The sequence below is a fragment of the Botrytis byssoidea genome (assembly GCF_014898295.1).
Source record: "Botrytis byssoidea strain MUCL 94 chromosome Unknown BBYS_010, whole genome shotgun sequence".
Taxonomy (NCBI): Eukaryota; Fungi; Ascomycota; class Leotiomycetes; order Helotiales; family Sclerotiniaceae; genus Botrytis; species Botrytis byssoidea.
The window spans coordinates 1153506-1181042 of NW_024065851.1; the positions used below are offsets into that span (position 1 = coordinate 1153506).

The 27537-nt window shown below is 39.4% G+C and overlaps 9 protein-coding genes across 9 annotated transcripts; 4 read left to right on the forward strand and 5 right to left on the reverse strand.

Annotated features, from left to right (window-relative positions):
• Positions 1-374: 374 nt before the first annotated feature.
• On the forward strand, positions 375-1271 carry EAE97_005952 (uncharacterized protein). Its single transcript, XM_038876465.1, has 2 exons — positions 375-907; positions 991-1271. The coding sequence occupies exons 1-2, from the start codon at positions 669-671 to the stop codon at positions 1070-1072; spliced, it is 321 nt and encodes a 106-aa protein (XP_038732941.1). The 5' UTR covers positions 375-668; the 3' UTR covers positions 1073-1271.
• A 4750-nt stretch (positions 1272-6021) lies between these two features.
• Positions 6022-8493, reverse strand: EAE97_005953 (uncharacterized protein; the record flags this gene model as incomplete). Its single annotated transcript, XM_038876466.1, has 2 exons — positions 6022-7528; positions 7580-8493. 2 exons carry the CDS (start codon positions 8491-8493, stop codon positions 6022-6024), a joined length of 2421 nt encoding a protein of 806 aa, XP_038732942.1.
• A 1403-nt stretch (positions 8494-9896) lies between these two features.
• Positions 9897-12382, forward strand: EAE97_005954 (uncharacterized protein; the record flags this gene model as incomplete). Its single annotated transcript, XM_038876467.1, has 5 exons — positions 9897-9957; positions 10432-10484; positions 10538-10793; positions 10843-11105; positions 11153-12382. The coding sequence occupies 5 exons, from the start codon at positions 9897-9899 to the stop codon at positions 12380-12382; spliced, it is 1863 nt and encodes a 620-aa protein (XP_038732943.1).
• Positions 12383-14104: 1722 nt separating this feature from the next.
• Positions 14105-15359, forward strand: EAE97_005955 (uncharacterized protein; the record flags this gene model as incomplete). The annotated part of the gene is made up of 4 exons (XM_038876468.1): positions 14105-14362; positions 14412-14502; positions 14555-15114; positions 15264-15359. 4 exons carry the CDS (start codon positions 14105-14107, stop codon positions 15357-15359), a joined length of 1005 nt encoding a protein of 334 aa, XP_038732944.1.
• Positions 15360-15636: 277 nt separating this feature from the next.
• On the reverse strand, positions 15637-15819 carry EAE97_005956 (uncharacterized protein; the record flags this gene model as incomplete). Its single annotated transcript, XM_038876469.1, has 1 exon — positions 15637-15819. One exon carries the CDS (start codon positions 15817-15819, stop codon positions 15637-15639), a length of 183 nt encoding a protein of 60 aa, XP_038732945.1.
• A 1926-nt stretch (positions 15820-17745) lies between these two features.
• Positions 17746-18983, reverse strand: EAE97_005957 (uncharacterized protein; the record flags this gene model as incomplete). The annotated part of the gene is made up of 2 exons (XM_038876470.1): positions 17746-18364; positions 18418-18983. 2 exons carry the CDS (start codon positions 18981-18983, stop codon positions 17746-17748), a joined length of 1185 nt encoding a protein of 394 aa, XP_038732946.1.
• A 1130-nt stretch (positions 18984-20113) lies between these two features.
• Positions 20114-20500, reverse strand: EAE97_005958 (uncharacterized protein; the record flags this gene model as incomplete). Its single annotated transcript, XM_038876471.1, has 1 exon — positions 20114-20500. The coding sequence occupies one exon, from the start codon at positions 20498-20500 to the stop codon at positions 20114-20116; it is 387 nt and encodes a 128-aa protein (XP_038732947.1).
• Positions 20501-22606: 2106 nt separating this feature from the next.
• EAE97_005959 (uncharacterized protein) lies at positions 22607-23777 on the forward strand (the record flags this gene model as incomplete). The annotated part of the gene is made up of 5 exons (XM_038876472.1): positions 22607-22630; positions 22713-22754; positions 23233-23315; positions 23378-23555; positions 23619-23777. 5 exons carry the CDS (start codon positions 22607-22609, stop codon positions 23775-23777), a joined length of 486 nt encoding a protein of 161 aa, XP_038732948.1.
• Positions 23778-24426: 649 nt separating this feature from the next.
• Positions 24427-25732, reverse strand: EAE97_005960 (uncharacterized protein; the record flags this gene model as incomplete). The annotated part of the gene is made up of 2 exons (XM_038876473.1): positions 24427-25520; positions 25597-25732. The coding sequence occupies 2 exons, from the start codon at positions 25730-25732 to the stop codon at positions 24427-24429; spliced, it is 1230 nt and encodes a 409-aa protein (XP_038732949.1).
• Between the last annotated feature and the right edge of the window lie 1805 nt (positions 25733-27537).

Here is a 27537-nt window from a genome sequence, read left to right on the forward strand (position 1 = left end):
CGTTGCCTGCCGAAAATCGCGTAAATGACTTTGCCTTGAATTACTCAACTTCTTACACACAAACTATTCTCTGGAGTCATGAAATTTCTATATCTTCCCACACACATCAAAACCGCTCAACTCAACTAAACCTCTTCGTTCCCAAAATCCTAAGTTTCCAACTCCCGGTACAAATTCCCAGATTCCCAACCGCGATTCGCCTAAAGATCCTCTCACAAACAAACCTTCGCATACGCTCGCCCCGCACAATTCAATTTGATTCATTTTCACGCCACTTCAGATATTGACTTAAAAGATCCCATCATCCTAGGCTACCACTCCTTATTTGTCTTGCTTTTTTGTTATGGTATTTTTCATTTAACGAAACTTACAAAATCTTTTGCGAATCAAAAGCGCATCATTTCTACATTTTTTACATTTGTTGGCTTTGCGATTAAATTTTCATTCGATCTACATACTGTCAATTTGAATTTGAGTAATTTAACATAGAGCGCTCAATAAAATCTTAAGCCGTCGAACTGTCCTTCATAAATCCAAGAATCATCATCGCTGCCGCCGTCACCATCGCCATCAACCACACACGCGCAAATTTCCTCCCGACTCCTCACACCCACACCCACACCCAGATTGACAATCATCTCACCTCTCCCAAACAAAAAAGCAACAAAATGCCCTGCTATACACCCTCCCACAACGTCGTCCACCCCGAAATCTTCATCGACTTCGAATCCCACTATCGCGAACTCTACGAACTCGTTCTCCACTACCGCAATGTCCTTGGTAACGACTCGATCTTGGGTATTCTGCGCTCTGCTCTCGACGATGTCGATACGCGGATCGAAGATGCATTGCGCTTGAAAACTTTGGTTGTGCGATGTCATTTTTATGGGAGACCGAGACTTCGTGGGTGTGTTTGACTTTTCTTTTTGTAGGGCATGGGGTTATGTGATAGATGGGGTAGAATGATTACTAATGAATCTTTGATAATAGAATGTATAAGCAATTAATTCGAACGTTGAGAGCTATACACGCGGATTTATTGGAGTGCATGTATATTTATGATGGGAATTGAAGTTGAAGTTGAAGTTGAAGTTGAAACGAAGGGGAAACTGGAGGCTGTAGGATGGGAGTTAAGGCTTGGAGAGTTGTTATTTTGGGGTTTGGGATCTTGGAATAATGGGTTATCGAAAATGGGAGTATGGATGAATATAAACTGGGTTATGAGCGTCTGCGATGGAATGATTTCTATGAGAGGGAAGGGCCTTTGTGGATAAACCTTGGGTGTATTATATGAAAGATTGGCTGGTCCATCTACTGATATGAAAGAAAAGTACCATTTCAAACTCTCCTCATTTTTTGATTGTGTGAATGATAGACATTGAAGTTTTTTGTATATTTTGTCAATTTTCATCTCTCATTAGTCTGTCTCTTCGAAGCGAAAATGTTCTCTTGATCAAGTCTCCTCCAAATCTATTGGTCGACACCCGAACTCCTTTTCACTCATACATCAAAAACAAAACCAACATTATTTCTCAACATTTAATGCACATAAACGATGACCTGAATCCAAACTTCAACTTTATAGAATTTTAACTCCCCTCTTTTTTTCATAATTTCACTATCATCTGCACACCAACTACACAAGACCAAAGAGGATTTCAATTCATCAAACCACACCGATTTCTTTCTGGCTATCTGTGCATTCATCAATCCAAAAAACCCAAATCCATCACCAACCTCTCCACCCTCACCACCTAGGCTAGACATGATGTCTTTACAGCATCTCATTCCGCACACTTAATTGACAAAAAGAATTTAATACAGAATTCGAAGTCATTTTCAACCCAAGCTAATCAATCTATCTATCTCCCACATACCACTGACACATCAATCTCCATACAACTTCCTGCACCCGCTTCTCTATTTCATGAACCAACAACGACAGGAACAAGCAAAGAGGAAAAGTCTCAAAATACCACATCTATATCTATCTTCATCCATACTCATCAAGTCCCACTACATTCTATCTGAACTATATGATTCAATTCCTGGAATTATATTACCGATAAAATTATGGATGACGTAGCCATCACATTCGATTCATGGGGGCAAGCCCCCAAACCCCCATAGCTCGCTGCGCTCGAAGATTTAGTTTTTTAGGCTCATTCAAAATTTGGATATGCTCATCCAAACGCAGCACAAATATAATTCTTATATTTCTACATCCATTTCCTATCTCTGTGTCTATTTCTCTAATCCTAGCTCGCGAAAGAATCACTCTCTAATCAGCATTCTCAATCTTTAATAGATTCGTTTCTCCTGAACATCATATCACGTATATGTTATGTTAGAACCTAATGATTCCACCTCATTTCGTAGCTCTGGATAAGTCGCACACCCCACTTTTGGGCCATCCCTCTTTTGGGCCACCTTATAAATCTCATTGTTTTAATCAATTATCTCTTTTTAATCTTCAATAATTCAATAACCATTTAATCAATTGATTTTAGATTTTAGTATATTATTTATTATTTTATAGGAGATAATTATATTGAAAATAATATTGTTATAGTATTTAGTATAATAATAAGAGGTATAGCTATTCATAAAACTAATTTAGAATATAGAGTATTTTATATTATTTTTTAGAATTATATAAAAGGTTATCTCTTTTATCAAAAAGGTACTAAAAATATGCAAAAGATAATTTTAAATTAGAAAAAAGTATTAGTAGAATAGATATTAATTTAAGAAATCTCAGATATTAATTTTATATATTAATAAATACAAGAAATTAATAAAAGTTTTCTTGAAATAAAAGGAAATGAATCTATACTTGGAAAATAATGAATATTCAACTTTTTGTATAGAAACCCTGAGATTCAAATTAAAAGATAATTTAGAATTGATAATCAATATATTTCAAATACTATTACTGAAATTATAAGTAAGTTTTTCAAAAAGTTGAATTTACTAGCTATTATGTATATTAAGTCAAAAAACAAATGGAATATAGATAAAATTGATATTATAAAAGATTAAAGTTTAAATGGTATAATACTTAAAAATGCTAAATAATATTTTATTTAAAAAAAGTAATTGAATATAAAAAGCTAGATTTTTTTTTATTGAGTATATTTTAGTTATAGAAAAAGTATTTTTATCTTTTATTATATATAAAAATAAAAATATTTAATAATAATAATTCCCTATAGAACTTGATAATTATAAGGATTAGAAATTTTATACTATAGAAAATGGGTGGATTACTAATAAAATAGATTTAGTATAATTAAAAGAGATCTTTATTCTTTAAATAGTTTCTTTTAATTCAAAAAAGATTAGATTGTTTGTTTTAAATAGATATATAAGTTATAAAACTATTCAATTTATATTTGAATATTTCAAAAACAATATACATTTTTTATTTCTATTATCATATATATTGTATATATTATAACCTCTCGATTTATCAATTTTCTCTCCCTTAAAAAATGAATATCGATATAAGCTTAATAAATTAAATTTATTATCAAATTCTACACCTATTAATAAAAAGAATTTTCTTATATACTATTATAAAGCAAAACTAATTAATTTAATACCAAATAATATCATTTTAGAATAAAAAGCTTCAGGTTTATAGCCTCTAAACCACACTAAACCTATTATATCAAGATTATTACTTGAAAATAGTAATAAGAAGATTATAAATATGAATCCAGCCTTAAATAATAATTTAATACTTCAATAAAATATAACTTCATCTTTTATTCAATAAGAAATATTTTAAAAAGCAAGTAATATATATAAATATACTTTAATAATAAAATCTAAAAAGGAAATAGATTTTTATACTCATCAATTACTATTTCGAAAAATTCAGAAGACTTTTGATATTAAAAACTATAAAATTATAAATTCTAAATATCAAATAAAAGAATTGGAATATAAATTAGAAAATGTTATATCTAAAAAAAAAAGAAAGGTTTCTATTAGTTCAAATTCGAAGTTTTCAGGGATTAATGCTATATATTAAATTTAAATTAAAGCTAATAATTGTGAAATTGATATAAAGGATTCTAATAATATATATAGAACTAATGCTATAGAAGATTATATTAAGATTAAATAGTTATTGAATTATTAAAGTTTGAAAGTTGTATATAGATATTTTATAAGGTGGCCCAAAAGGGGGGTGGCTCAAAAGTGGGGTGTGCGACTTATATCTACCCAGGTACCCCCAATATACTTACTTACTCCCCTCCCTATCTATCTGCCTACTTACCTACCCACTCTATCAACCTAATCTACATATCAGAATTCATACCAAAATCTCCTTTAATCTCAACCTCTCAATCTCCTAATATCATAGCATCTAAAGATTCTCGATATGTTTAGTATTTAATATATATTCATTTATTCATTTATTCATTTATCTATCCACATCCAATTTTATCTTCCCTCTATCTATTTACTCACATCTTCTTTCATCATCCCTCCATACCTCCATTTACCCGCTCATCCATTTCTCCTTTATCCCTCTATCCACTCAACCCAACCCAAACCCGATCAGATTCATTTATACCCCCCTAAACCCTTCATCGTCTCTTTCTCCCTTCACCCGCCCCTTCACCTCTCCCCCCCTCGGTAAAAATGAATCTTTCAAACCTCCAAAATTCATCTTTAAATCCTGCTTACCTAAGTACCTAGATACCTAGGTATCTAGTAGATTTAGAATTATACTACCTCTCAATACTAGCTTCATATACCTAGATACTTATACCTATACCTAAATACATCACATACATGCAGTGTTACAATATCCCTATCTATGCCTATTCATCCCTATTTATCCATCTCCTTATCTTTATCTTTATCTTGTGCGACACACCATCCACATCCCCCCATGTGATACATCAAAGCCAGTTCTTCCAATTCTTCCAATTCTTCCAAATTCCTCATACCATACTTCCAAGCCATACATCCAAGTCCCGCAGCCTCCAAGTCCTACAGTCCTGCATCCCAAAGCCCAAAGCCTAACGCCCAGATCCCAAAGCTCGATGGTCACGCCGCCATGTCACCATGCCGTCATACCGCCACGACCTGTTGTATCACCACACCCATATCACAAATCCGTATCACCATACCCGTTTCTCAACACCCATTTCTCAACACCAACACCAGCACGCACTAACCCTTTCATACTGTGTCACATATAAACTATGTCACATACACACATACTCAAAGCCATCAAACCAAATCACACTCTCAAAGATCACCTGTATCCATAATCACCTGCATCCAAAACAATCTATATCTAAATAAAACCAAATTGTGTACACACAAATCTACCAACACAAACCCACCAAACCAAACCATCAAATCAAACGATGCCATCATCAATCAATCAATCAATCAACCAATTAAATGAATCCATCCCAGACCTCACTCACCCACCCACCTATTCTTTCCCTCCCTTCCTCCCTCCTCACCTACTATACCATACAATCCCCATCTACTGCCCATCCTACCCATTCAACCCTCATTTTTCATATTCATTTTCATATTCATATTCATATTCATATTCATATCCATATTCATATCCATCCTTCCCACTTCCCCATTCCCATCGCCATCACCATCACCACCACCATCACCATCGCGAGCACAATATCATATGAACATGGGAAAAAAGAAGAAAGAATAATTTCACAAAAACTTTATATTCATGACTAACTAGCCTAGTCTAATCTGCCTCATCTCATCTATTCAAATCTATTACCCAGAAGTGAGTGAGTGAGTGAGTGATAGAAAAGAATGAAACAAAGCAAGCTCTAGACTCTACCTCGCCGTGTGTATCATCTATGTCTGCTCTTATACTATTGCCGTATATCCTCCACTGAACCATCGTGTATGTATCGATGTATCTCTATTCCACCCATCATCATTATCGTCATCAACTCTCTCTAATCAAGTCGGTGCATCTATCCCAACTCTACTTGATCTAGAATCATCATCTCAAGCCAACCACTCCGCTGCACTCTCCAAACACTCTCCAATAATTCCAATCCATTTCTCCGCATTCTCATAATCCTCCGAATCAATACTTTCTACCAAACCTGGGAAAACTGCACCTGCATAACCAGTCCACAATCCTGGTGCAAATACAACGTGTTTGAACCATGATCTACCATCTAAACCTTCTTGATATAAGAATTTCCTCTCGAGATACTTGTATTTTTCATTGACAGTTCGAATCTGGTTGTAAAGTTTGACCTTGGATACTATTTTCCACCATGGAATATCTTGACCTACTTGTTCAGCAAGAATGGCGGCAGTAGAATCATGACGAATCGCAGCATCTTTTAATGCGGTAGCACGATTATGAAGACCTTTGAAGGAAAGTTTAAGGGTGTTGATGTCACCCTTGGTTTCGATACTGGTAGGACGGAAACGAGCTTCTTCATCTTGCTCTTCAGTAGAAGACCCAATCATGATTGAGTCCAATTTGGCTTCGGTTTTGCTGATATACCCTTGTAATGCATTGGCGTAATCAGTGGCATTAAAGGAAATGACCGGTGATTCAACCATCTTGGCCGTGTAAAGAGCCCAGATCTTGGACATAGCTTCATGGTAATGGAATCCTGGATCTCCATAGGTATCCATCCAATAGAATGAATCATAATTAGAATGATAATGAAAGACAGCCTTTTCACCACCTTCATGATTAACATCTGGTCCAAATCCAAGATCAATCGATGGAATACCAGCATAATCTTGAAAAGCGGTAAAATCACTACCACTTCCCATAGTACTAATGAGTCCATTCCAAAGGTCGCCGACAGTTTGTCCTGGAATTGTTTGATTTGGTGATTGAACTAAGCTTAAGACTTCACCCAAAGCTTTATTGTGAAGAGGACTTGCCGATGCCGAGAATTTAGGCCCACTAGTACCAACATCACAATTGATATAGGCAACATTAGCATTGTTGAGCCAAGGTAGATATTCTTCAACCCACTCTGTTGAACCAACCAAACCATATTCTTCACCATCCCAACTGGCAAATACAATGGTACGTAATGGTTTCCATCCTTTCGAAACAGCAACACCAAAACTTCGAACAACTTCATTGAGAGCTGCAGAACCACTATTTGGATCACCGGCACCACCAACAATCCATGCATCATGATGATTTCCGATGACAATAACTTCATCCGACAAGGTTCCATTGATAACACCAATCAAGTTCCAGATAGGCGTTGTGACGTATTCGACATCATTGACAAGGTTGAGAACGAGATTATCTGGCGAGGGACCAATGTTGTATTCTACACCTTTGTATGCCAAGCCAAGATTTCGATCCCACCATTTATTTAAATCTTTTGGTGCAGGTCCGATACCGTTTAGAGACTTGAGAATGGGCAAAGCATCGACGTAAGAAATTGGAAGAGAAGGAATTGAAGGAATTTTGCCATCGACAGGTTGACGTGGCACTCCAGGTTTCGATGGATATCCAATTGTGGTTCTATAGATAATTAGTACTTTGCTACATATTTTTGAAAAGATGATGACTTACGGATCTCCAGGTGCGACGCTAAGGAATTGAGCACTTCCTCTTTGAACACTACTTGGGTTTCTGGCTGGCCCATCTGGGTACGCAATAGCTCCATTTTCCTCGGTATTTGATCCATCATCACCAGGATCGCTGAAAAGAATAGTTCCAACCATTCCCAGTTCTTGTGCACGTTTGATCTTGAGTCCACGGAAGATACCACCATATCTTGCAATAGCAATTTTGCCTTCCAGACTAACGTTGAGTCGTACTAGATCTTCGAAATCTCCGTATGTACCATAATTGACGTAGACGTATGGTGCGGTAACATTTCCGTATGCAGAGTATCCATGGAAAGTTGGGATTCTGGTGTCCAAACCAGTAGTTTCGTCCTCTTCAAGAATATCTTCTTCCAAGCTAGCTTCAAATTTAATCTTCAATTCTTCGACCTTGGAATCCTTGCCCTTTGTCTTTTCGTACAAGGCAAGTCGATGACCACGAGGATAATTGAGATAAACATCATATGCGACGACTTCCGATTCAATGCCAAATTCCTGCCATCTTTCTTGAGTCCAAGTAACCTGACTTAAATTTGTTCCAGCTACATGTGGACCGGATGTATAATATTTACTCCATTCTCTTGCCTTTTCAGCCTTTGGCGTATCGAGCAATATTTGTTGAAGCTCTTCGTAAGTGATGGCAGACGATTCTCCGTGATGTTTATCGTGGTGCCAATGTTTGTCGTGTCGAGGGATAAAAGACAGAGGGAGGAGGAAGAGGACGACGGCGACAATTAAACAACAAGTTGCTGCGATGGTAAAGAATCGACGAATGGTATTATGTTGATATCTCTGTCGAGGCTGGCCAACAATGACCGTGGCGATTAATGGAGTACGTTCATTATTCTCCATTTTCTTTTCATCTAGGATTCTACCCATGATGAAGGTTAGTGAGAGGTGAGAGTGGTAGTGATAGTGTAGAGAGAGAAGAAAGAAATCATCAATCAAAACATTTCCCAGATGAAGAGGCGGTTCTGACGAGAATGCAAGTACCTATTGCGCTATTTGAAAGAGTCCACCAAGCTCTCGGGCAATTATATCATCCACGGAGCAAGTTATGCAGAGAGAGCGGGAGGGAGGGTTGTATGCAGGAGCTAGTACTTAGATGGAATTCACTTCCCACAGGCTAAAGAAGAGCCCTGGAGCTTCCTGATATGTGACGATGATAATTGCTTGGACTGGAGTAGGAACTGATAAGACATCAAAAGCGGAGAAACGTACCTCCGAAGATCAACCTATCAGACGGTATCAGAGGGGAAGAGAAGAATGATATAATTCATAACTCCCGGGTCCATATAATAATCCAAGAGTGGGATTAGAGATTGATTGTTTGGAGTGAAGTTGTACATGAATCTTCATACTTCTCTTTCCAATAACGATGAAGAGATGAGTAAGAAATGATACTGACATAATAAAGAGATATGATTACTTAATACACTTTCATTTCATGATTTCAAGTGATGTAAAAACATAACAATCACATATATACATATATTTACATGGGTCAGAAGTCTGATTCAAGTGATGGACGCCATATGGCGTTAATAAGGCTGACCAACCAATGATATCGAAATACTTAGGTAGGTGTGCTTCCTGCAGACAGTAACACAATCTATCATCCCCAACCACATGTGGGACAAATACCGGTAACGATGATTGAGGCAAAAAGAAAAAGAAATGTGAAGCACGTGACTGAACCGATAATCGGCGTAGAAATCCTGGAACTTTTTCCTCTCCAATCAAATGAATCAATCCTTCATCATTTGCTCAACTGACCAATAAAACCTCTACATTTTCTCCATTTCAATCTATTGGTCTGCATTGGGATAATTACCCATGGTAAATCGTATTAAAGCCGTATTAAATCCATAAAAAGACGGGGATTTAGTCCTCACACCAATCTCAGATCGGACAAGCGGCATCACGAGGAACTGCAGCATTGATATATATCATTTGCCCCACTCACTCACCCACCCACCCATCTCTTCTACCTGATTTGACTCTTTTTTTCTTTGCTCAAAGCATGACTTCTCTTACAAATCATCACTTGATTTATTATGTACCTTCAGCTGGCTCTTGCTGCTCTCTTCTTATATTCTCAACATCATGTATTGAACTTGTCGTCGTTTTCTTAGCTATCTACACTCTTCCACACTCTTGCACAGTTTGAAACCAATATCACGCATCCAAGATCATTCCACGATCTTGTGTTTTCTATGCTTCCGGCGGAAAAAAGACCCTAGATCCGAGGAGGCTGAGAAAGTTATCTTACCGCCATCAATATGGTCAAGAGAAAGAGTACTGGTCCGGCAAAATTGCCCGTGGCCCAACTTACAATTCTGGGTGAGTTTCCAATTTGTCTCGTTGTGTTTACATATGTCCAGCAGATCTTCAACCGTTGATAGTTTCTTCGTTGTAATGATGAAAATCATGGTCATGGTTTATCTCGGGAGGCCGGTTAATGCAAATGCAATATACCCCGCCATACAATGTAACATTGTCACCCAAAAGTTCCTCTCTTTTCGAAGATCATGCATACATATCCTCTACCTAGTTACATCCTTCTTGAGAAGAGTCAATTGAATATCTTTCTCTGCATGGTCACTATTTCTCCTCCCTGCGAATGTGATTGGAATAGAATTTGAGGATGTGATGGAAATTTCTTGCGACTGTGATTCTTCAGACCAAGCTCAGTCAGATGTACATTCCGTCTATACAACTACCATCATAGTGTAGACCGTTCAGTCGACAGTTCAATAGACGATTCTCGATTCAAAAATCCATTTATAGGTCAAATCCTCATACTAATTTGATTAGCCATATGTAGATTCGCAGAACCAGTCGCCTTGACTTCAGTCTTTCCATATCTAGTGAGTTTCGAGGAAATCCATCAAAGAAATCATGTGACTAACCTCATGACTAGCCTGAAATGATTGAAAGTTTTGGAGTTGAACAAAAAGATGTAGCAAAATGGGCAGGTATAGCATCTGCTGTTTTCTCATTAGCTCAGTGCATGACGGCTATCATGTGGGGAAGGGCTTCGGATACATTTGGTCGTAAACCTACAATCTTGGTTGGATTAACATGTACCATGATATTAAATATCATATGGGGCATGTCAGTAACTTTACCTATGGCTATCATTGCTAGAGCACTTCAAGGAGCTTTTAATGGAAATGGTTTGTCCTTCCGCTCGACTTAGAATTCGCATGAGCTAATAACAAATAGTGGGAATTATCCGAACAATGGTAGCAGAAATGGTCCCTGAAAAAGAGTTACAGCCAAGAGCATTTTCCATCATGCCATTAGTATGGAGTCTTGGTTCTATATTTGGTCCATCTTTTGGAGGATTCTTTGCTAGACCAGCTCAAAATTTTCCAGGTCTTTTCGGGAATAATAGATTTTTCCTCAATTTTCCTTTTGCATTACCAAATATCATCGCAAGTTTCCTATTCATGATTGGAATCACGACTGGATTTTTTTTCCTTAGGGTATGTTTCAACAATCAATTCCTCACATTCCCACTGACGAATGCTAGGAAACTCTAGAATCCAAACGTAATAAGAAAGACTGGGGGGTAGAAGTAGGAAAGAAATTAGTTACTTCTTCTAAAGTTCTCTGTTGTAAACCTCGACCAAGACACCACACTCCTGGACATCCAGCCTATGATGAATCATCAGCATCACTTCTCAGGCCTACTTCTTCTGGGTCAGATACCGCTGAATCTTTTGGTGATAACTTTGAATCTTCCAAATCGAAAGCTCCAATTACCCGCCCAAGTCTTCGAGAGGTATTCACACGTCAATCAGTCATTAATCTCATTGCCTATACTTTTCTCGCCCTTCATTCCGTGTCTTATGATCAAATCCTTTCAGTTTTCATGCATCATCCTCGTCAAATCCACGATCCAGCAAACACACAACTACCATTCAGGTTCTCTGGTGGGTTTGGTCTTCATTCCGGCAGAATCGGTACAATTTTTACCCTCTACGGTGTCGTGGGTGGCTTCATTCAATTCGTTATTTTCCCGCCCGCAGCTCGTAAATTCGGTGTATTGAATTGCTTCAAAGTTTGCGCTGTAACTTTCCCAATCATTTGTTTCGTTACTCCATATACAGCGCTCATCGAATCATCAACTTGGCAACAAATCATTATTTTCGCCATCTTGATTGTTAAATCTTTTGCTGTCATCTTCGCTTTTCCTTGTTGTGTCATTCTTCTCACAAATTCGGCAGTCAGTCTTCGTATCTTAGGTACATTAAACGGCTTTGCAGTATCCATTTCTGCAGTTGGAAGAGCAATTGGACCAGCCATGTCTGGAGCCGCTTTCACTTGGGGATTGAAAGAGGGTTATATTATTACTCCTTACTTCTTGCTCGGAGCCATCGCAGCGATTGGCGCGATTCCCATTTGGTACCTAGAAGAAATGGAAGGATTCAGCAAGAGTGGTACAAGCGATGACGAAAGCGAGGAAGAACCACTCCTCACACCTGATGATGAGGAAACCGCAATTCTAGGAGGCGATGAAGGAATCAGAAGAGATCCCAATGAAGAAGCACTAGATGTTGTCGATGGTGCACCACTTTCTAAAGCTATAAGTAAGCGGAGACAATCGAGCGTCAGTAAAATTGAAAGATTGGAGGAAAACATGAGTAGTCCAATTGGAATGATAGGAGGAAGTGTGGGACCTGGAGGAGGGAGAAGATTGAGTAATGGACTTGCGGTTAGTAACTTAGGACAGGGAACAGGAGGAACGAGTTTTAGTTGAGAGAGGATTTATTATAGGGAAGAAGAATTAGGGAGTGAGGGATACTCACCATATGGAGATCTTCGTGAATATGAAACCTGGATTCGGTGGAAGACTTGGGGCGAGAATGAAAATGAATATGAAAATGGAAATGAATCACGAAAAATGTATACGACATCCATGGGAAACGATTTGAGAACAATCATGACATGATAATGAGTGGGATGGATGGAAAAGTCGGGTGATAGGAAGGCAGTGTAAAAAAAAACATAGGTACTTCATTTATAAAATTTGTCCCTTCATCACACTTGTACTTTGCCTACTACATATATATCTGTGAAGAACTCCTAGCTCGGGTAGGTTAATGGTGTTATATGATTTGATTTGATCTGATCTGATTGATTATAATATAACGTGACTGGACTGTCAAGTCAAATTTATAAATTTATAATTGATGAATGAATGAATGATATGATATGATGGACTGGCGCGAAAGCGCACGGGAAATAGTGGTGTTTGATTTTTTTTTTATGAGTGATCGCTTTGGTGGATTTTTATTATTTTGATAAATAAGGTAAATGTACTATTTTATGTTATGTTATGTTATGTTATGAGAAGGCCGGGGGGTTTTTAATGGGATTTTGGAGGTGGAGTTGGTGTTGGAGTTGTGGAATTTTTTATGGGTTGTAGTGGGTGGAGGGTAGAGGGGGAGGGTTTGCTGGATGCATGTTGGGGTGGGGGGTGATGGGGTGATGGATGGAGGGGAGGTGATGAGTGATGGGTGATGGGCGAGATTGGCTTGGAGTTGGAGTGGTTTTGTTGTTTTTTGAGGAGGTTGGAGGAGGTAGTTGGTTGGTTGCTGGTTTGATTGGTTGATTGTGGTATGGACTGTGGTATGGACTGTGGTATGGACTGTGGTATGGACTGTGGTATGGACTGTGGTATGGACTGTGAAATATGAATTACTATGGGTTGGTAGTGTGATATTGGTAATTGGAGCTGACTGTGTGCATTTATATATATGTAGGGAGTGAGTGTATGTTGGTACTGGTCAGTATTTAATCCTCGTCTATGTTTTACCTCCTGGTCGTTCCGTGACATTCACTGTTAGTATCAACTTAATTGGCAAACGTAAATTATTTCAGTCGATCATGGTTGTAATCATTCCTGATCATTATTATCCATAGAAATCTAGTACTCATATAGGGAAAAGCTAGCATCTCGTTAGCTAATGCAGTGTTTTCTTTTATTATATCATCGATATTCCGATACTTACTTAGTATACGGTATAACTAAGTTGGTGTGTATTGATATATACGGTGTAATGAGATGGGAGATAAAGCTTTCAGCTAGTTTATGTAAATGGTTGAGAATACGCGGGACTGAGTTGTAGCTAATAACCGTCTACAGGTGAATGTCTCATCATTCTTTGATGCTGGTTATATAGTACAGCTATGTAGGTATGTGTTCATTTGTATTTAGATGATGTAGGAAGATGGGAGATACGGGCTCCAGATTTGTGAGAATATGCGAGCGAGATTAGGAACCGTATTCTTCTTCAATTTCCTATATGAACTTCAGGAGGCACTGGCTTCTAACTTTTTTTTTTTCTTAATGATATAGTATCAGAACTTGACGGTAATATATCTCATCAATAGAGTTCGAAATACTTCTCAGAAATATTTCTCTCTATCAGAGCAACATTAAAGCCAAACAACAACATCCATTCAATTATTCTTCAGTATGAATTGCTGCGAAGAAGAAACACCAACATTCCTAAAATTCCATGTCCGTAGACAACTTCCAGAGATGCGCATCAAACTATTCGGACACACAGAACTACAAGTCCACTCGAGCATTCTGAAGGAACATTCAGACTTTTTCTTCAAATTCCTTGATTCGCCCGAAAAGCTTGAGTCGAAAGATTCGGAATGGAAGTATAACTGGGTTAGTGAGGTAGAAGATGATGGAGAATGGCACCTTGTTGCTAAACAGAATATGGTAAGTACACATGTCTATCATCTATTTTAAAAACACTAACACATCCCAGCAACCAAGTCTCGCCGACAACGACCTCGGTGACGAAAATGCAGAATACCCAGACCCGAGCATTCTGTTTCATCCTCAATGCGATGTACAGAGTGACAACTGCAATTCAGCCCAAAACATTAAAACCCATCGTCAAAATGGCAGATTACTATCTCTGTCTCCCCATCATCTCGTACCACATCTCCGCCTGCATGTGGACCAACAGCGATCTCCTCGCTCGCAAAATCAGCGAAGAACCCGAGCACTTCATCGAGCTCGCCTACACCCTCCGCAACAAAACTCTCTTTCGCGAATGCGCGATTCACATCGCGGGCCACATGAAATTCCAACAACCGGGGCCTCACGGTCTAATTCTCTACAATGGAACATTTCCCGGTGTTACGAATCCGAAGATCCTCGAAGTGTTAAAAATCATGCGTGAGCGTGTCACGGGCCAGCTTCTTGAAACACAGATGAACGTTTTGATTTCTTGTGCGGGGGATTCGGATTATCTCAAGATTTTGAGTACGCCGATTCCGGATAATATCACAATTCCAGCTTATTATCGAGGGTTGCCTCGAGATCATCGATTGCAGGGTTTGGTTGAACGTTTGATGGAAAATCATTTGGTGTTTAATGTTAACTCCTTTTTTGAGGCGGGGAAATTGGACTCCGTGGGAGCGGATCATTTTTATTGTGGGACTTTGGATGATGAGGAGTTGCCTGTAAGTTACTTTCTATACAGATCTTGAATCATTCTGGGGCTGAGAGCATCAAATTTGCTGTTGGCTGGGGAAGTTGTGTTCCCATACAAAGATCATGGTTTTTATAAAGGGATGGCAGAATTGATACATATACTAACTTTTATTTTTAGTGGGACGTAAATGAAACCGACGACCTTTCTGAGGTTCCCTTGCCTAGCCCGTCGAAAAAAGCGAAGATTAGAATAAGAATGCGAATTGACTGGTAGATGATCGAGGCTTGTACGAGACCCATTGAGAAAGCAACTCATCGGGTGATGTTGAATATCGGAACACTAGCATTATAGATACTCATTGTTTACTGCCTGAGAGCGGTATGGGGCTTATGAAAGGGAATTCTAGAATGCACTTCATCTGGACAGTCTTAGAAAGCTTTATTACTGTGTCTCTTCAAAATTAATAGTGCATCTGATATCCTCCATTTTGATATCTTGATAATTATAGTGATTCAATTCGCTTAGCAAAACGATAAAAAGCTCCAAATGTCTAACATGCAATGAATTGATAGCTTATTCCAATCTCAACGACTTTTTTCTCCTCTGAGCCGTTGAAATTTAATATGATCAGCGAAGCTCTACTTGGAGTATTAAGAATGGACAGAATCGAAGAACCAACTGCACTAAAAGAAGTAACATAAATCTTTTCTCCCTTAGCTGATGCTACAGCCATGATACTGAAACGATCGAGATAGGAAGAGCAACCGGAAGACTTGGTTCATCAACGCAATACCTGGAAATTATCAGAGAACATTTACTAAGAGCTTTACACCACTTGGTAGTATCTCACTGGAGGTGGTTTTGGGTATATACAGGAGACCTTAGGAACTGATATATTTCTTGATAATGTTTATGGTAATATGGTAATGTATTAGTGGACTGCACAACAGGTATTTGCGGTAAAGTCTGATAGGAGTGAACGAAAATGCGTTTAATTTGGAGGCTGTTTTCTTCTCACATTATGGACTCGTAACTAGTACATTGTTCATTTGACAATTGATGGATTGCTCTGGAATAAGAAATCACCCTATATGCTCGAGTGTCTACGTAGAATTTGGATTGTGATCCCATGTACTAGAGAGGGTATCTGCAGAGTAAGAGGAAGGTTTGATAGAGTATTTGCAAAGCAGACTACCTGCAATTTGCTGGAGATAAGGGAGATAAATTTCGCATAGCATATGCAGCAGAAAAATTTGGATTGAAAAATATAGCAAAAAAGATATCTCATAAATCTTTCAAGTCGTAGATATGTTGATCTCGCGTGTAAGATCCTCATCTTTGACTAGGTACCGAGATCTCGTTTAACTGGCGAAAATACTATGCTTTAGACTTGTGTGTGTGTCTTCGAAATTGCCTCGCTAGAGGGATCTCGAGCGGTGATGCGCTGTATGTGTGAATCGAAGCGCGGAGAATCTGATTGCTCATGGCAATCCAACATTGCGCTTCTTTTCCATCATCAAATCTCTGAACCCGACTTCTTCCTCAATAAACCCCCAAAGACTAATGTTAATAGGCTCAAGCTTCTGTAGTGTCAAGAAGCACATCCAAGAGTTCAATGATATTCAAACTGTCAATTTTGAGTTTCTGACTTATGCGGGGTAGCGTTTATAGTAATCGGGATTATTCCCGGGCATTAGCATGACCCCGATGTCGTCTTTGAGTTACGTCTCTTTTGTCATTGATTCCGATTTTTTGGGATCTTCAGATTGGAGATGAAAAAGGATGTACAAGCATTCCAGCAGATGTTGAGATTCCAATTGTAGAAAGATGATAGCCAGACCATTATAAATGTGGCAAGATAATTCATCGTAATATACCAGAATCAAATTTATGATGTATGCCCAGAGTGAGTCAAATCGAGTGCCCACTGGAGGCATCAAAATGAATTCTCGATCATCAAAGTCGTCTTAAAGTAAAATTATTGATAAGAAAAAGGCAACAACAAGCGTGCGGGGTCGATGGGATTCGCGTCTATATATGGTGTTCTTCTAACGTTTACAATAGAAACCCAAAGTCATGGAGACAAATACGTAACTCAGTAGCATAATCCCAAGAAAAGTTTTCGGAAATTTGTAATCAGCTAGTTGGACTCTAGTGAAAATTTTACTCACTGGTTAGTCAAACGCTTACACGCTGGTGTTCTAGGGTACGAATAGGGGGAGCTAAAAGTTTAGTAATTGTCTAAATTGCCGAGGAACACGTAACAAGACATTGTCAGAAATTTTGGGGATAATCATATTTTTTAAAAGATGACTATAGTTTATACCCTCAACAAGAGTAGCCTTTCATCCTCAAATTCTTTTACATTTTCTGATTTTTTAAGAATACAAAAGTAGCATAAATGTCATTTTCCAATGCCGGCTGATAAGCTCCCGATATTTAAAGTCATCAATTCGAGGTGATATTCTGAATATTAGGATGACTGTACGATTCTGAAGCTGAGTATAAGAATTCAATCTTGTCTCTCGTAAAATATGTTAGTATCTTCCTTCCTAATATTTCAATAACAAGTAACAAATACGTCAACGACAACATACTTATCTGTTTACAGATAAAATATAAATTCCTACATTTACTTGGTGAGAACCCCACAAACTTTCTATTCGTGGCGATTTCTTACCATAAAGCAGCGTCGACTTGTATCCTCCCCAAGTTCAAAGTGGTTGTTCTCGTAGTCAAGGAAATTCTTACCGAAACCGCCCCTCAATGCCCATGGCTCTATTACATCCCGATTCCAACTCATACATTCCCCTTCGGGAGCTTCCCAGATACAGAATCCCGAAAGACTATCTTTTGATCGGCCAAGCACGACACCTTCAACGCCAACTTTCTGACTGATACTCTCGATTACGGCTAAGACGAAGGCGTCTTGTTGTGCGCGGTAACTCTCATAATAATTGTCCTGGTAATAGGCATCATATCTAGAGCCTGTTTTAACACAATGGTTTTGGGGATTCGGTAGTTGGGTAATAACTCTTTTGACTCTTCCATAGGTGACGAAAGTGAAGAAGTTTTTGAGAAAGGTCCAATCGCCTCGATCGTTTTGGCAGAGGATAATGCGAGAGGTCCGCTCTTTTGTCCGGCTTATATCGTGATAAAACTGCACATCTCGAATACAGTTGGCGTTGAGCAGATGTCGGACTAAATAGTGCAGAACAGTGCTTGTAGTCGGAGCCAATGGGTCACCAGAATATTTCGATTTTTTGTGGATACGCCCACTATCTACACATTAGCTCTTCTATCACCCCGTGGAGGAGATTCATTGACTGACTGCAGAGTAAGCTCTAAGTCGGATTCAGCCAATTTTGAATCATTTGATTCCGACTCACATGTGATACTTCGCGGTGCTTCGTTGACTGTCATGAGTCCCGTCATATCTTGAATTTCGTTGCATATTTCGGATGTAGGGTTTCTCAGCTCAGCGCCGAGTTCATAACTGTTCAGTCTCTCAAATATTCTTAAGGCGTGGGCGTAAGCTTGCCGCTGGCCTCGAAGTGCTTTCAACAGATTTGGACCCTGACCAGCCGAGCAGAAAGTGCTTCGACCGCAAAAAACAAAAACCATCTCCCTAAGATCATACGGCAGTCGCTCGAGAATGCTGTCTTCGGGCTTGGAATCGATTTCTCGTTGTTTGAGATCTGGTCCACTGATAATGTCCGTAGAATTTTTTTCGAGATCTTCATATTCATCATCACAGCAATCAGCGTTGGTAATTTCGCGATATGTGACTTCCATTCGAGGACTTTGAGACTTCGTATATTCGCGGAGATTCCTGTCTGTATATTGATTGCGCACCAGGCTATCTAGCAATGCGTCGCAGAGAGTGTGGTATGGCATTGTTGAAAAATTGGGAAGATCAGAGTCTTGAATCATGATTGAGAATTGTGCTTGCTTTCTACAGATGAAAGAAAAGTACGAGAGCACACATGAATTTATAGATTTTTGTGATGCAGTAGATGAACCGTCTCAAAACTATCTCAACTATTTTACTTTAGAGATCTACTATACTCTAATAAAGTAGTGAGATCTATAACGCGGGATTGAAAACATGAGTCAAGATTTTCAAAAGTAAACTGATAATTTTTCCAACGAGGTTCTCACAAAGTTCCTTAAAGGTAGCATGTTGATAAATCAATGGAATTTGATAAATGAAATGTTGTGAAGGGGCGACGACTTGGGGAATGAAGCGGGGTGAGTGCATAGACGGCGCTCGTGCTCATATAAAGCAACACGCAAGCCACTTTCGAAAAGTGGCTTTGCTGTGGCTTACGTCCGCAAAAATGTCATCAGAATTCGCTAGAATCACGACCCTTTATAATGACGATTGAAAGAATACTAGAATGACACTACTCGTAGATTAACCATCTTCGTTATGACAAGTGCAAGTATAACATTAAGTGCAATCAAACGAATTTTTTGATGTCTAATGTGGTTCTATTAAGCAACTTATACTTTGACTAAACAACAAAATTTTACTAGACTGCCTATAAATTCCGAACTAAACACGAGGAGAATCTTAAATTAGATGATCGTCGATATAAATTGACTGAACAGCGACTTAAATAGTCGATAGTAGATGCCACGCTGTTATGATAGTAAATCCAAATTTTCCGCTAAAAAATGGTGTCGCTCGTTCGTTCAAATTTTTGAGGTGTCAAATTTAACTAGCATTAGGCATTCAATCGAGGCATCATGGAGATGAGCAAATGAGATCCTGATTATCGACTAAGGAACTTTATGTGATAATGTAGAGAGTATTAATTGAGTCAACAGGACCCAGATAATTTGAAATTATTTAACAAGCATACTATCTCAAATCGAATTCTCATCACCACCCAGTCTCAAAGCCTGGGTCAGTCATGATTGAACAGCTACCATGTCACCTTCAACTCATATGCCATAGTGCCTCCATTTCCAGTCGTCCGAGAGATCATTCTCCATCCCCACAATCAACCATCAATATGCCATTAGTTCTCCCCAGAATTCGAGCTTCCGGTGTCCTCTCGCTTGCCTCTCGCCTTCTTCGCTTTGACTCCCCCACGATGATTCTTTCTCTTCGGCTTTCCGGTAGCTTGATCAGTTCCCTGCCGGAATCTCTGTCCCGATTTCTCTGAGGCTTCATGACTCTTCCAGTCCTCGATAACCTCTTTGAATCCCTTATAAGTTTGATGAAGGGCTAAGATAAAGAGCCAGATAATGATTGGTACGACGAGGACAAGGTATTCCGGGGCGTGTTTCATGCAGCATGAGAGATTTTTGAATATAATCGCCATGTATGCGCTACAACCTGATAGATGATAACCTGTGTCTCGAACAGCGACAGTGGTGCGGGATTGGATTCCCAATGAGGACATGTTTTTGAATGCTAGGATCTTTCGAAGACAGTTCATGTTTATGTTTGATTGTATGAGATGAAGAGTTGTGGGTTGTGAGTTATCTTTTTGAAAGTTCAATGAGGTTCTGAGATGAAGAATCACTTGGTAGGTGGTTGAATAGTTATATACTTATTCGTCTTCGAGGTGCAGTTGAGGGGTACGGTCAAGACTCTTGATTTGAGCTAAGCGAGGTTTCAGGGGCCGTAATTTACGACCATGTACAAGAGATAGAGACTCCAAACAGTCAATTTGCGACAGTAGTACTGCTATCATTCATTATGTATTTCAAGAATTGTTCGCTTTCAAAATTTTACATTAAGTCAACGGGAGCCTTGAAGGATTCGAACTCAGGTGTCGGGGTTGCCGTATACACATGTGGCCTTACTGGTCCGTATTGTAGCCAGAGCATGGTTATGATTACGATCTATAGCTTATACAGTTGAAATTTTTATCGAATCAGTCTATTTGTATTGTAAGAGCAACTGTGGATGTTTCAATGAGCACGATCATGGTCATGATTATTCATGAAAACTTCCAACCAATGATTAGATATCTCAGCCACTTGCTGGTAAACAATATGCAGAACAATTCAGAAATGAACAATCATGAATATCAGAAAGAAATTTCTGCAGGGTCACTGAAGATCAACGTGCCAAGATGTGAATGATACCTTAAATCTCTTTCTGTTTCTGTGGGCTTTCAAATTGATGCAATTAGCGAAGAATTTTACTATCTTTGAGATGAGAGGGTAAAATAGTACCCAGCTGAAATCATGCACAAAGCGTCTCCAGTAGCAAAGAGATTAATGTGTTTTTGAGTTGGATTGTCCTGTTTAATGCAATGATTCTGAGATCTCATCTGGCGTTGTCAGCAACTGAGCATTCCAGGGCTTGGGTTTTAGGACCATTGAATTCTCTTCTGACGGTGTAACCAGAATTTTCGAACTACTACCAAGATTCAGTGAGTCTGTTTGAAAAGATTTCGAACATAGTGCATTACATCGGACTGATGGCTGAGATGGCCGAAAAACGGCAGATGTGGAAGTCTCAGAGGTTTGAATCTATCTTTGTGTACTACTCTTCGATGCTGGTTGTCACTTTCCGACGGGAATGATCAAGAGCTCTTTTGTCTCGACGTTTGGTCTATCTGAGAAACATTCAAGGTCAAGTAAAAACTGCGTCTGATCGCGTGTCACTGGAAAGATTATGTTCTTGATGATAGAACCTGTATGGCTCATATAAATTGGGTGTCTGGTCTATGTATTGAAAATCGAGTATATGATTCGTGGGATAAGTACTCTGCGATAACCCAGAACTTGGAGCAAGGCGAGATAAAGATAAATAAGCAAGATAGGATGCTCAGAGATTAGCCATGCTTTCCCAGCAAACAATCTTTCTAGACGCAAAAAGAATCAATATAGTCAACCATAACCCAGCTTCTTTGGAGTGAAGTTATGCCTCGTTGACGCGTTAGTTCAACAATAAATGATTGAAGAGGGCATATCATTCACTGGCGAAGCAGATCTAGTCTGATCAGTGGCTATCCGATCATGTGCTTCACTTCGCGCGCAGTGTTTTCCAGCAACCGCACATTTCAAAGTGAGAACGGAGAAGTCAAAACTGAGGGATTCATAGCCATATTCTTGATGGAAGGCTCTTACGAAATTGAAGAATCGCAGGAAATTTCTTGAGTGCCATAACTCATACCTTTTGAGTTTCGACATAAGCGGTCCAATTCTCGTACTGAGACATGTATTCGCGGGACTCAGGACTCTCTCTCAATGTATTCCTCAGTCAGAAAAATCATTGGGTCAATATTCACTTTCGAGGACGACTAGCCAATCTCAACAAAAAAACGGGATCACGAGATTGCATGCTCATTTAACTCACTCATATTCACTCAAAGATGGCGCAGTCTTGAAAATTTGAATCTCGCTAAGATCACGCACATTTGTAAATATTTCTTATTTAAGGATTTCCTCTTGTCGATACGGTTCAGTTTTCTCCATCTTTCTTACAACCACAAACTTTGCGAAATTTGAAGTCATGTATATTTACATTCTTTCCATTCAAGTCGCTGGTTGAAATGTCTCCCACATTTCAAAGACAAGTAAGTCAACGTTCCAATTTCCATTCGCCATTTCTAAATCATTCAATGCTTTTTGGACCACAGCTGATATCTATATTCACAGGATGCGGATCGTGATGATCGAATTGACCCCGATATACCACCGGTAAGATTCTGTCCTCACACACTGTCTCGATCCTTCCCGTCTGCCGGCCTGTCTCAATCACGCATGGTTTCAAGTGAGGTGGAATCACAGTCACCGATCGAATTCGCAGCAATACACCGAGGACATAAGCAATATTTCTCTAGGTTCCTCGGGACCTTTAACCTGCGTACACGGTGCCAGGGGAAGCTTCTCCTTGGAGGATTGTGTGTTTTCAGCTATCATGTTGTGTGCAAAAGTCTATCCTGGTGTGGAGACCAGATCTGTAATGGGTCGAGGTGGTGGCTGATTTCCTGGTCTGTGTGGCTTTCGGGTCGCCGGGGATGGAGGTACCATTGGGATTCACGACTTCCCTTCGCACTGTCGCATGGCGAGCGCCAGATTAATTTCCAAGAAGATTTTGCGAGATGCTGGGCGGGGAATTTTTCGTTTCAGTGTGAGATCTTACTCAGCATGGCACATCCGCTGACTTGAGGTTCAGGAAAGATGGATCAGTAGAAAAGAGCTTCTCAAATGGAGATCAAGCACTCATGAGAACCAGTCACTCAGTTATGGGAAGAAACTGTAAGTTGTCGTGTTTGTCTCCTATTCGCTTCGTGGCAATATCTCTGACTTTATAAATACAGAGATGCAACTGAGCAAATCAGAGTTATTCAGAAGCAGCACGACCTCAATATCAGTGAAGTGGGTTTCAAGCTTGATATGGAAGTTAGAACTCGTCGCCTCGATCTTTCAAATCAAGCCAAGGCTATGGATCGTCAGTTGGAACACAGACAAAACTTGGCTCTTCTTAATGCACAAATGGTACGTTCATCTGCCATGCGCGGTATGGCAACTACAAGAAGACTAACACTCAAATTCATCCAGATTATCTTAACGTTTCTCTGTTATGTGACTTTCTTTTACATAATGTCGCTTTGCAAGTCAGATTACTACTATACGCTGTTGGGTTTTATGTTGCTCATCGTTCTGGGTACATGCAAGGTTTATCATGACGGGCGATTGTTACCAGGAATACCTATGTAATTACACAATGTATCGAGAGCTATGAATAGTGGATCTTAATAGTTGGTGCATGCAGAACCGTGTCCTGAATCCACAGGTTTACCTTCGAACCTTTGCGAGAACATTTTGTGAGAATCTATCTGTCATGTGAGAACTTCTTCAATCGAATGTTTAAACTTCTGTCAATTTTCAATGAATCTACACCATGCCTGCCCAGTAGGAGGGATAAAAAATCAGAGAACAAATCCTCGACTCGTTAATCCAGGTCCGAAACAATATTTTCTTTGAGGAATCTCCGTATTATTGCGCATCAAATCCAGCATAGCAATCATGAAGATGGCATCAAAAAGAAGGAATCAGACGTTAGATTATATCAGTAAAAACTAAGTACAAATTGCGTGCGATAATGTATCAGCAATATCCAATCTACCAATCCAAGCCACCTGTTTGACCCCGAAAAGCATCGAGTAACAAAAGATGTCCAGATAAAAATATGGCCCGCTCACATCGAAGGTGCTGCTGCAGGGTTCTCGCTGTACTTTCAGTAGCGCTTCAAATAATTACAACCAGCATCCCAAGCTACCAGTTATTGCCTGGATAGGAGCGAACAACAATGAATAACTATGATAATCTGGAAAAGAAAGCAAGATTGGCGTATGCCTCCTGGGTTTTAAGCACTGGTTTTTGATGACGAGCGACAATCAAAAGAACTTTGGGCCCCCGATTTACCATACCCAGGAGGAAGATTAGCGGTGCCCTGGTGACGACCCACAAACCACTTTCCCAGTATGCCAACCCCTGAGTTGAGGAATTCAGATCTCGAATGATAGTTCTGTTTTGAGTGACGAGAACACCACCGCTTATTAGGCTTTCTTTTCTTGGCTTTACACTGTCCATTTGGTAAATAATCCGCTGGGTCATGGGAATCTCGTTTTTCCGCTTCGCAATAAGAGAAATCCCATGTTGATAACTGATTATGATGTGTTCCGCATGCTCCAAAGAGGGCATTCTCACTTATCCGCTCCTTGCATCCCGGCAGACGACACTCCATGTCAAAATCCGCTGGCATCTCTTCTGTCGCACTACTGTTACCTCGAATGGCCTGCGGGCTTTCAACAGATGCGTGATAACGAAGGCATTCGGAATAGCCTTGCAATTGCTGTTGGGGTAGCATTGATGCGTTTGGATGAGAGCTGTAAGGAGAGCTGTAAGGTCTCGATCTTTCTTTGGCCTTGTGTCTTCTCCGAGACTGCTCTTTTTTCGCATGTCTAGAAGATGAGTTACCTAGCTCTATTTCTGACCTACCCAAAAGAGGAGGTGAAAGTTGTATTGAGGTCGGAATACCAGTCGGAAAATTATGCATGAAATCCGTATGCTCGTTGCCTCCATGCTTCGTATTGGATCGTTGACTTGGTGCTGAGGGCTGACACTTTCGACTGCCAGGCTCTTGAACGCGCTGTATCTCACTCAGAGGGTAAGAAGCTTCACGAATTCTTGATTCGGAAGTTGGATAGTGCTGCGATTGACTAGTGGTACCAGAATGCGAGCGAGCTGCAGGAACGTTGAAATCAGCTGGCGATCTTAGGTCCGTTAGGTTAGAGGTCTGCATAGAACGGTATGATGGTTGAGCAGCTGATCCCAGGAACCAGCTGATTGGGGGTAGACGGTCGCTATTTGTCGAATGTGGTGGTTGAATATTGCTTTCGACCAGGTGTAAAGGAGGGAGTTGCATGGTACTCTTATCTGGGCCATATTGGTATGTTCCTAAGAAAGTGTCAGAGCTGTCCATTCCTGAGTTGGAGCCTAGCTCAATTCAACATTTGGCCGATTTTATATTAACCTTGAATGTCTCTATTTCTGAAGTTAGACTCGCAAGGCTGACCACCGCCATAATTCTGCCGTTGAGGTTGGCCATATTCATCGAGTCGGCCATAGTCACGGCCACCGCTTGTGAGACTATAATCGTTCAAGGACATAGTCAGTGGGTTGGTATCTGTGATGTTGAGATCTAATGCTGGAAATTTCTTAGGATTGCTTGAGGGATTGTTTGAAAAATCAAGTGTAGCAGGAAGCAAAAGCAGGAAAACCTTGGGCGATCAAGACGGGTATATGTCAAAATTGTGCGAGTCACTCATTCTAACGGGGTGATTGTTTTCCATTGCCAAAATTCGTGAGTGACTGTCCATGTCATACTGGAGGCTTGAACTTGCTGCAATATGAGTATTGCAGTGTGGGCAGAGTCAGATGAGAAGATATCATAGGAAATATTCATAGCAGCAAATCCCCGTGGATGCAAAAAATGAGAGTAATAATTCAACGTTTCAAATGATGACTCTTCAGAAAGAATACCACTGGGCCAAAATGAGTATTGGAAGACAAATCACTGATGGAATGTGAGATACCTACCTGAGTAAATTGTCAAATTTTGGGAGTCCTTCGAGAAGGAATTCATACCAGTGTCGATATTCTTTGGCAGCTCAAGAAGATGGTTTCTGATTCAAATCTGGGGTCAAAACATTGGAAGTTTGCATTTCTCTTTCTTCTTCACCTCTCTGACGTCTTAGAACGACCCAATTCAAAGCCTTTAAAATGTTCTCAATATCACACTGTAGGTTATTGGTACGCAAATTTGATAATGGTGCGATTTTCCGCAGATAAATTATGTATTCACTGTCCTAACAATGCAAAGTCATGTGTGATTGGCTATGTATCTTCTAACCTCACACACAAGATTCGTCAGTCATATCTATCCACTCGATTTCGAATTTAGTATCTTCTCAATACCAGGACAGCTCACGAAGTCATTTAGGCGCATATAAGAAAGTCCAATGCATTTATTAACTATCCCCTATATCCAAAAATAGATCAAGCAAGTTGTCTTGGAAACATTAAGCCTTTCGTCAAGCCTCCTAGGTGAGAATGGGAAAGTATGATCGCTCCATCGACACCAACCTCAACGACAATAAACAACCCGAACAAGAACCAAACTTCCGGAATTTTGGAGGCCATCAATCACAGTACTCATCATGAGCTACATCCTTAATCAGTATTTTCGTCACTGCTTGCGTTCCCAAGAAAATATCCAACGAAAAGAAAGAAATTAAGAAAAGTGCAATGAAGTGAAAGGAAAAAAATTGATCACAGCTTTGGAACCTCAATGTCCCCTCATGCGATGTAGTCCATCACGGATTCATAACGATCAGGAAAGTTGGCAATCTCATTGGCGCATCCAGAAACCACAAATCAGATTTTCTGTCGCGATCAGTGTAGGCAATAGTATTTCCCGTATTCCGTATACGGGTTAGTTTAGTGGTATGTATCGATTTTTTTCGAAATATATACGTATATAGTACAGAATTCAATACTACTGAAAATATTCATTATTATTATTAATATACTAAAATACTAGAATCCAATATAAAATATATATTTCTATTCAAATTAGATTAGAAATAAGGAATTCCTATTTAGTTTGAAATAAGGAATAGAAATTTATTATTTAATATAAATAGGAATGTATATTTTATATTAAATTTTAATATTTCAATATATTGTTAGTATTCTTTAGTATATGAATATATATAATAGTAGTATAATCTCCTTTCTATATGTACTAACTGCAATATCAATATACTAATACACGCCACAGTTTCACTGTAGTATACTATTGCCTACACTGGTCGCGATGAGGAGTTTGATGTTGGCTGGTCGCTGGATTGTGTGATGGATAGAGCAACAAGTATACTGGACCTTGAGTTCATTGCTTATGATTTGATGATTC

Coding starts and splice junctions, on each gene's coding strand:
- EAE97_005952 (XM_038876465.1), top strand. CDS start 669: ATGCCCTGCTATACACCCTCCCACAACGTCGTCCACCCCGAAATCTTC. Junction 908..990: donor GGGAGACCGAGACTTCGTGG/GTGTGTTTGACT, acceptor CTTTGATAATAG/AATGTATAAGCAATTAATTC.